Source organism: Alosa pseudoharengus, unplaced genomic scaffold, assembly GCF_046254945.1.
Source record: "Alosa pseudoharengus isolate Yale_2024_CS ecotype anadromous, Long Island Sound unplaced genomic scaffold, YU_APseudo_1.1 YU_APseudo_1.1_scf_13, whole genome shotgun sequence".
NCBI lineage: Eukaryota > Metazoa > Chordata > Actinopteri > Clupeiformes > Clupeidae > Alosa > Alosa pseudoharengus.
Genome location: NW_027468598.1, coordinates 8,234,649 through 8,245,000, shown reverse-complemented (window position 1 = coordinate 8,245,000; position 10,352 = coordinate 8,234,649). Strand labels below are relative to the sequence as shown.

Genomic DNA, 10,352 nt, shown 5'->3' with positions numbered 1-10,352 from the left:
TCATAGCCTACATCCTGATTCCATGCAAAGGCTTGGGCTTCAGGCCCCCCTGACACCTTGGGCCCCTGGGTCTGGGCCCGGAAGGCCCGTGCAGTAATCCATCCCTGGTCCCAGGGTCCCAGAGTTATATTAACATTGGTATCAAAGGGATCTAGCCTACTACTAGGACCATGGGCGTCGGCGGCATTGTGAAAGTGGGTTGGATATTTCAGCGGGGGGTATGGGGGTCCTCCCCCAGAATTTTTTTTTTGGACTAGATGCAATTTCCTGAATTCTGGTACATTTTAACAGGTTATTTAGATACTTCTATATAACAAAATAAAGCCAGCCTACGAAATTAATAAAAAGTAAATCATGCATAATTTAAAAATAACTCAATAGGCTACTTGGCTACGCAATAAGGTTTCCATTACAGCACCGCGGACGTTCAATGAACGCATGAAAGCGGATGGTTTGTTTGAAATCCCGACACTCTTTCAACTACATGGAACGTAATAGTGATCATCAAATACCTCCCCAGATTTCAGTGCCCATCAGTCCCAACATTTAACAATATAATCAAACAGTCCAAAAGTAAATTAAATATCAAACTAAACCGAAAATGTCATGCTTTTGAAGGCCTACCAGTATGCCGCTCCAAGAAACGCATGTCTCAAAATAAAACTCGCATAAGAAATAAAGGGCTGTCTCGAATACAATCCTGCCCCTAAAGGCCTGTACTTTGTCTTAAGACCCCGGCCATAATTTGAGGATTTACTGTATCTAAGTAGACAAACTGGCTTCAGATATCCAACAGAGTAAATAGAGATTGTGCAGTCTTAGCTGTGGTTAGTGACGTGATGCTGTTAATGGGGAGTTTTACATAGCCTAGTGTAAACCTATAGGTTATTATTTATTTGGCGTACCTATAAGGCTTTTTACCTTATCAAAAGTGAGGGGGACGACTGATCTCTTCAACACTGCGGGGGATTTGGCGCTTGTCACTGTGTGTGTGACCGAAGCGGAATGGGAGAATGCGTGTAACAAAAAAAAAAAAGAAAGTTTATGAGCGATTTACGCGCAAATGGGAGAATCCAATGAAAATGACAATGAAGCACTAAACAGATGCTGAAAACAGCACTGGTATTTCGCACGGCAAAAGTGTGTGTGTGTGTGTGTGGGGGGGGGGGGGGGGGGGGTCCAAACTAACAATTTTAAAAAGTGGGTGGGTGTTTTGTAAGAATTTAAGAAATGTTTGTATATTTTAACTTTTAAATGCATCAATCAGGTGCACTTTCAAAATAAATTCAGAGGTCAGACTTGCTTATTTTTATGGAAATATTTGTGCTGTAGCCTAAGCTATTTTGCACTTCAGAATTATAACCATGCACACACAGGTTGAATAGTTATAGTGATATTGTAATAAGTTCACAACCACAAAAACATATGCTACATTTCACAGTTCAGAAATGTTCAAAAATGTGTGTACATTTCAGCACTCCATGAAATTATGCAGAAGTGGTCACCTGTGTTATTCAGCTAGTTTATTTAAGATAATATATTAATATATTGGTCATTGTAATGGCCATAGCCTATAGCCTACATGCTATTCCTTTTTCAGGATGTACCCATATCTGCATGATGTGAATGTTTGCATATGGCTTATGTCAGGCTTTATATCAATATTTGTGTCTCGTTATTTGATTTTCTTCATATTTTTGTATTAATGTCACTAGGAAGCATGCCAATATAAATATATTAATTTATCTGTAATGGGATTGGCTGGAACCTGACAATATAAGATCCATGATAGTGGGATAATCTATGGCTGAGCAATTTACAAAAATTTATGTAGGCCTACTGACAAATAGTTTACATTAGAATACATTATAATTTCGCCCCAATGAGGCTATGTAGAAATGTGTTGCAATTTCAAAACCGGATTACTCAGGAACCACTTATTGCACAGAGGCATGCTTTATATCCTCGTATTCGGTAGGTTTGCTGTTTATTGTGAAATAGGGTTTTCCACGTGTTGTGTGAAGGGTTAGTGAAATATTAAACCGAGAGTAATGGGTAAATGCAAATATGATTAGCCTAAATTGCACGTCGGTTCAATGTTAATTCTCTCGCGAACCATTTATCACAGCAACTTGGCGCTAATATCATTGGAAAGCTTAGATTCCGCACGTTCACATGATGTGTGATATCATATGTATAGGTTTAGTTTAGTTGAACCTCATCTGCCAGGTATTTGACCTACCAGGTTGACACAGCGTGAAAAATACTCAATAATACTCAAAGCATACCTGAAGCCGGGGAAATGCGGGGGGGATGGGCCTGGGATGGCTTCTGAAGTAGCATCGCAAATGAGAGAACATTTTGAAAATTCCACAGACAGGGGGTGCTCTTGAACCCTCTCACCGTCTCTGAAAGCATAACCGTGGCTCAACAGGTAGATCTATAGATAGGCTAAACTCATTTTTCAGGCATCTGACCGACCGGGTTGACACTTCAGCGTGAGAAATCGGGGGTGTGGCGTGTGAGCGTGTGAAACTAATCAAATGCTTGTGTCTCACGGCCAATGCGTGAGAGTTGGCACCTATGGCAGTTTTGCTTGCTAAGACAGGAGATTGTTTTTATGACTGTCCATTCATTACAGTCTATAATTATAATGCAAAATTCCACATTCCTCCATGTAATGAAATATGTCAGCATCTTAATACATCTAATCCCAGGGATGTAGGAAATAGAGGGGAAGTATTGGCGGATCCCCCACCCTTACAAAAACAAGAACCTTATGGTATTTTTAACTGATAAGGTGAATCAGAAATCTGACCACTTCCTACCAACAAATTAGAAACTGATGACTGCAAAATGAGGCTATTAGTTAGGAAATAGCACTTTACGACAAAGTAGCTACTAACAACCATGCATTTTTGTGGTCATTTTTGTCCCAAAATTGTTGAAAAGTGTGAGTGTATACATTATAATGGTAAAACAATTTCCCCTATCATCTTTCCTCCAAAAATCTCTCCTATGCCATGCTAGGTTAGGCTAGGCTAAAAGAGTCAGATTCCTGCCTGGAGTTATTTTTCTAGCATCTGGTCTTATATGGTCTGCCTAAAAAAAGAATTGTTCATGGAGATGACGTGACATGAAAACGCCTTGACTTTTCGGCTCCATCCTCATTCCTCTGTCTCTCCGCCTCCTCTACACATCAACGTCCTCGGAGTGCAGACAGTGTGGCTGGCTGTTGACACAGTGCCATAGTGGCCCGGGTTAGACCCCTCCTGACGGACTCGCTCAGCCCGCTGACTTCAGCCGGCTCCGCCGCAATCCCATCTCTCCCCGGGGGCTCTCGCAGACAAAACCCTTCAACGTCACTTCTAGACCACTAGGCCTGCCATCTCCAATCTTCCTCCGGCCACCGCCGCCCCAATGCGCAACCAGTATCAGGCTGCAGCCAGCAGACATTCATCAGACATCAATTATGCCCCCGAACAAAAGAGTGTTTAGGGCCAAAAAACCCAGAGAGGGCAAGAGGAGGGGGAGAATGGGGAGGTGGATGAATGCGGAGCGAGTGAATGTGTGTAATCAAGAGAGAGAGAGAGAGAGTGAGGGAGATAGAGAGAGTGAGAGGGGGAGAGAGGAACACTCATGCATGTGTAGAAATGAGAATCGTGAGCAGACAGCATAAACAAAGGATGAGACAAAATATGGCAGTGAGGAGACAGGCAGCGATGAACACGAACAGGACTAGCAGACATACACAAGAGTCGGACACCTTGAGATCAGGACTAGCAGACATACACAAGAGTCGGACACCTTGAGATCAGGACTAGCAGACACACACAAGAGTCGGACACCTTGAGATCAGGACTAGCAGACTTACACAAGAGTCGGACACCTTGAGATCAGGACTAGCAGACATACACAAGAGTCGGACACCTTGAGATCAGGACTAGCAGACTTACACAAGAGTCGGACACCTTGAGATCAGGACTAGCAGACATACACAAGAGTCGGACACCTTGAGATCAGGACTAGCAGACACACACAAGAGTCAGACACCTTGAGAACAGGACTAGCAGACATACACAACAGTCAGACACCTTGAGATCAGGACTAGCAGACACACACAAGAGTCAGACACCTTGAGATCAGGACTAGCAGACATACACAAGAGTCAGACACCTTGAGATCAGGACTAGCAGACACACACAAGAGTCAGACACCTTGAGCTGGAGCAGCTGCTTCTCCTGCTGGTACTTGCTGAGGAGCTCTTGGTTCTTGTGTCTCTCGATGTCCAGGTCCATGGCTGCCTCCCTCCTCAGCTCAACCTCCCTCTCCTTCAGCTGCAGTCCCACCTGGGCACGCTGTTGCTCAAGAGCAGCCTGGATCTGAATGCACACATGCATGCCAAACACACACATAAACACACATACACAAAAATGTACTTGATTTAATGTACTACATGTAAACATACATTGATAAATGAGCAAACTGACCAAAAATGCTGCTTAGTGGAATCAGTACAAATGACTGTGGTCAGGAGAGTATGCACACTGGTGTGAGTTGGCTCTCGGGAGATAAACAGTGCCTGAGTCGGCATCTTATTTCGCTCTCTGGGTGATGACTCTCCCAGATCTTGTTTGTTTCTGAGGCAAAAATGAAAATGGCGCATGGAGACACGGGGGGGGGGGGGGGGGTGTTGGGGGGGGGTGCAGAGTGTGATGGTAATTGTGGACTGTCTTTGCCCAGAGACGGATTTCTCACCAAAAGTGGGCAGAGAAATATTGAATTGTTGGAGGCAGGAAAGAAAAGAGCTGGTTACAGCAATTATAGACAACAAAGCCGGGGGCCGGTGGCATGCAATGTATTTTTAGGCGTCACTAGCCAAGGCCACCAAGTTCTTCAAAGAGATGCGTGCCAGGGTGTAGGGCAGGGTGTGTGTGCATGTGTGTGTGTCTGCGAGTGTGTGAATGAGCATGACTGTTTGTGCAAGAAAGAGACCACTTCCTCGGCTTTGGGTAAACGTCCGTGTCAGGGACAGGAAACCAGAGGGAGCTTTGTGTAATTTTTGCTAAATCAAAAGGCATTCCTCTTAATACTGTCGTGCCGAGGTGCAACCTCAGTGACCCTGAACAACAAGGGTGAGCCAAAGAACCAGAGGGGAAAAAAAAAAAAGAAACGCTGAACCAGTCAGCATGAAAATGTAGCAGGGGCACAGGGCATTATCTCTGACCCTGGCAGAGGAGAGGAGAGCACGAGTGGCTGGACAGAGACCGCGCGGCATGCTGTGCTGGTTCATTTGGAGGCCAAATGCGTGCCGCTGGTTTCCTCTTACATGACAGGCCCTGTCCACTGAGGTGTGGCTAAAGCGGCTGTGTGGGGAGCAGAATCTGGTGTGCTGTTGCAGGCCTGTTGAGACCCAGAGACAGCGGCAGTGCTGAACCCACAAGGACACAACTGGACAAAATGGAAGGTAATGTGTGTGTGTGTGTGTGTGTGTGTGTGTGTGTGTGTGTAGGGGGTCTCAGGGTCACAATCCACAGGATATACCATAAGAGACTGCTCACACACATGTAAGGGCATTTCCATAGAGGCGTGCAGTCAGACAGCATACAATAATTGTGTTCAATTGTCCTGATCATGTTTCAGTCAGGTAAGTATTCTGTCTTTCATATTTTATATCTGATCTACAGAATATGCTACATGTCTTATGATTTTCATTAGAAACTTCACTGTACAATTCATGTATGAGTAATGGATGCTAAATGTGGGTCAAGCTGATGTTTCTATGGCGCTGGCTGATTGGTGGGTTTTTTTGTTGCGCTGTGTGGGCTGCTAGTACCTGAGTCCTCTCCTGCTCCGCCTCCTGCAGCATCCTCCTGAAGCTCTCCTCCAGCCTCTGCACCTCACGACCATGGGCCTCGCTCATCTCCTGTCTGAGACACACACACACACAGACACACACACGTGCACACACACATGCACGCACGCACACACACACACACACACACGCACACGTGGTTCATCATGTGCCCCACAAAAGAGTATCTCATGAAAGGGCAGGTGTTTCAAGAGCCTCGCACATAATAGGCTGCCATGGAGAATCACTCAGGCAGGGGACCGGCCATACTTGAGCCCATCATCTCAATACTGCAGGTGAGTGAGCAGGGGAATATTAAACTCCTGAAGTCACGGCGACCGGCCGGCCCGCTCTCTGTTACCTAGACTTCAAAGGTGCGCCGCGCTCCAGAAATATGAGACATTAGCATACATGAATACTGATAAGCGTTTGATGTCGCAGATAAAGAGACTGATTGTTATCCATCTGCCAGCAAATGTTGGTTCTTTTAAAAACCGCTTTAATCTCATCTGTTAACCTCAAAACCTTGGAGAGCTGGAGCGCGTCTCACAGAGCTCTCGTGGCACTATGTCATGAGACAGCGAGCAGCAAAGCCAAGTCCGCTCAAAAACAACCCCCCCCCCCCCCCCCACCCAAAAAAAAAAAAAAACGATAGCAACCAAAACTTGACAGGCAATATGCACCCCCCACCGAGATTTGTCCTCGTGCGGCGGCATAATGCTGTTTACTGTGTACATTCTCACGCCTCAGACCAAAACATCTGATCCTCTGTGAGTGCGTTGGAGACAGTCGGCATGTGATAGCTCGAGAGTTTTCCAAGCCCAAAAAAAATAGGGTCATTGCCCCTGGCACTGAGCGTGGTGTGGCGCTGGCAGCCCAGTCGTGTTGTTCCCATAATCCTCTGGGCCTCTGCCTTTTCTCTCTCTCGCTCTCTGGGTGATTCCCCGCTCCGCACTCACATGACTCACTCAGTTAATCCTGCATTGCTCTCTCTCTCTTTCTTTCTCTTTCTCTCTCTTTCCCTCTGTCTGGGCTTCTTTGCTCTGAGGCACAGGGCCCAATCGTTAAGAGGCTCTGGGTGTGGCTGACACAAACAAACAAATCCTCCAGATGATTGTTTCTCTTTCTCTCTGGCATTTTCTTTATTCTCTCTCTCTCTCGTTTGAGATCAACAAGAGCCGACTACGATTCACCCTGCTGCCGCACGGATTGAAACAGGCAGCACTGATGCCAATCAGTCTGACAGCCAACCATATGGCCTCATTTTCTCTGGTAATTAATGTTTAATCCCCTCCGCTCTGAGCCTCTCTCTTGTTTAGATACACTTTAGGCTTTTCTCAGGTTGTTTATTGGGATATTTACTTTTGATTTGTTTTTTGTTTTTTTTGTGGCAGTATCTGTTATGATGGAATTCAGACTGGCTTCAGTTAGCAGGCAGACAGCTAGGTGGAAATGACATTTTTACAGTGCATTCCTTAGTGGCTTGTAAATACTTTCCCCAAGAGACAATGTAAGGCAGTGCAGACAGAACACACATATCTTGGTGTGGTGAAACAAAGGGGAAAAACACCCCTGACGCACAAACACGCACGCACATACATACACACCCGTATGTGTGCAAACCACACACACAGACAAATATAAACTTACACACTCGCACGCACGCACAAAACAATCAAAACAAAATGTAGGAAAGAACACCTCTTGCAGATAGTTGCAGAAAGCTGTGAAACTGAAACTTCTTCTACCAAGGCTGTGGGCTGCCACACTGCATCTATGGCCACGGTTGTCCTGTCACATTTGCGTCATGTTATCATGTTTCACATCTGATCTGGTCGGCATGCCAGCCTACATACACGCTCCCGCACATGAATGGGATGTGTGTGAGTGCAGTGGAAGTGTAAATGGAGGGATGGAACTTATTTAGATATTCTCTCCCTCGTCAGGACTAATGTGCCATCTCTGAGCACCAACTTGATCAGCCACGAAGTGTTTATAAATCTTGGATTGCATTTAGCCAAGACACACACACACACACACACACACTTTTTCTCCAGCAGACACACGTGCACACACACACACACACACACAGCACTTTGATGGAAATCATATGAAAGGCGTCTCCTGGGAAGTTGGCCTTTAACGGTGGAGCTGTGAAGAGTGGCTCTCTGGGACCTTCTTCTTTAATGAGCGAGCTGTGAAGAAGAAAAACAGCCCCCCCCCCCCCCCCCCCAGCCTGTCCCCCCTCCCAAACCACCACTGCCAGGGCCTTCCCCACTCCACTGCCTCTGTGTAATCACATCAGCGGCCAGCGCATTAGGACTGGCAGATAGAAACCAAATGCTCTCAGGATGGATGGAGGAGTGCGTGGGGGGGAAATAAATAATAAACGGTCAAAAGACGGGGAAAGTCGCTGGCGTCTTTGTTAGAGAGAAGGGTGCGGAGTGGGTGGCAGAGCGAAGGTGGAGCAGCTGAACGTAATCCTGGAGCATCTCCTGGAGGCTTCGTCTGTCAGCGGCGGACACACGACCCTGGGCCGCCTAATCGGTGCCACAGACTCATGCAGGACACGCCACGGCACGACCCTGACCTTCTCACCTGCCCGTGAAACCTGCTGCTGCTGCTGCTGCCCCCCAGCCCCAGGCTAGGTCCCCCAGAGCGGCGGGCGGGCCTGACTGGATCTGCCCCTCGGCTCCCAGAGCCACCATCCCCAGAGCCCGGGAAGCGTGATAGCGTGTGTGGAGAGAAAGAAAAGCTGCCCCCCCCCCTCCCCCCTCCACACACACAGACTCACACACACACAAGCCCTGGCCCCCCTGTAGGGACAGTCGTGATGTGTGGTGTGCGTGCTTGCGTGTGTTTGTGTGGATGGGGAGGAGGAAGGGCAGGGCAGGGGAGGGGAGGGGAGAATGTCTCTAAATCCCACAGCTACCTCAGCACCTCAGCTGTCGCTGCCTCCCTCAACCACCTTTGCGTGCTTGTCTCGGCAGGCTTCCTCCCTCCACACGAGCGGGCGGATTCACAATAATTCCCCTCCTTCCCATCTCGGCACCACATCCTTCAATTTTCCACCCATCCCTCCCTCTCTCTCTCTCTCACACACACACGCGCTCTCTCTATCCCTTCATTTTTAAAGAAGTCTCTGTCCAACGCCATTTCTCTCTAAATCCACCCTAATTCTTTCTGAAGTCGTTCGTCTGAAGATTCCACTCTCAACTTTCCCCTCTTCTGCCTCCTCAGCTCTTTTCCCTCCTCCTGCTCCGTGAGGCTTTTTATTCCGCCGCTGCCCATCTCGTTCCCCTAACTGCAGCCATTAAGCTGGTCTCGTGCCAGCCAGCCTCACCTGTCTGCTGCCACTGCTGCTGTCCCCTCAGACCTCTCTTCACCACTCACCAGCCTCAACCATTCTGCTCCAGCCTTCCATTTCTTTCCTCATGAGTACACTCACACTCTCTCCCTCTCTCTCTCACACACACACACACACACACACACATACACACACACACGCACACCTCCCACCTCCTGCTTTGTAATTTTTTACTTCTCTTGAACACCAGCTAGCTGGGTTGTTTCCCTCTGTGAGATCTGGGGACTACATAAGGTCACAGACTCTTGCGGATTATAATGATGTGTCCAGCTCTGCCCTCTTCGCCTTTGGTCGCTGCAGCTTCTGTCAGACACGCCACACTAGAAGCGGGTTACTGCTTTCATTTTTTTTCTTCTTCATTTCTCTTTCGTCTTTTTTTTTTTTTCTGCTTGGTTAGCGTTCCGTTTTGTTCCCTTTTTCCTCTCCCGTTCTCTCCCGCCACGTTTCCACTCAAACTAGAGCAGCTCGGGCTAATGAAACGTCTGCCAGTCAGTGGCGCCGGCGAATCGCGCGTCAATGTCATTAATCCCTGGACCTTTTCTAATTAGAGACATTAGATCCCATGACGCTGGAAGCAGTGGTATTGATGATGGCCCGTCAGTGTCAATCACAAGCAGACAAGACGCGAGCCTATTAAAACGGAGCCCAGGAGGAAAGCGAGACGCGAGACTGATCACGCTTCAGCTAACAGCGTGCTCCCTCTCTGTTCATAACACACGGCTTCAGACCCAGCTGAGCAGCAAGGGGGAAAAACTTATACATTCATCTACAAATTAAAAACGGCTAAAAATATCTTCATGAAGGAGATGAAATCAAATGAAAGCATAGCAAATGAGAACAGAGTGAAGGGGACTAGACAGAGGCGGACAAGCGTGCCTCAAACAACACCAACACAATCAATTCAGTGCTGGACAATTTTGCTCTTGGCATGATGGTTAAGGCCATGATCTTGTTTAGCGTGCACTGCTGTTTCACTGCAAGACAAGCGAGCGCTTAAGAGTCGCTTCTGCTTATCCGCAGTGAGACCCATGATCTCAATGTCAGGGTTTTACGCTTAAACCACGCTCACAAATGGTGGTGCTAATCCCAGCAGCCTCCTGTTTGTCTGGGCCTGTTGGCGTGGGTGGGGAC

At 47.4% G+C, this 10,352-nt stretch overlaps 1 protein-coding gene across 1 annotated transcript in view; it reads right to left on the bottom strand.

Annotated features, from left to right (window-relative positions):
* Positions 1 to 10,352, bottom strand: part of lekr1 (Leucine-, glutamate- and lysine-rich protein 1) — a 41,374-nt gene that overhangs the window by 6,320 nt on the left and 24,702 nt on the right. The window contains exons 7-8 of the mRNA XM_076283117.1: positions 5,837 to 5,930; positions 4,218 to 4,382 (exon numbers count right to left, since the gene is read on the bottom strand). Of these exons, the coding sequence (XP_076139232.1) occupies positions 4,218 to 4,382; positions 5,837 to 5,930 (259 nt within the window). The remainder of the gene's footprint in view (positions 1 to 4,217; positions 4,383 to 5,836; positions 5,931 to 10,352) is intronic.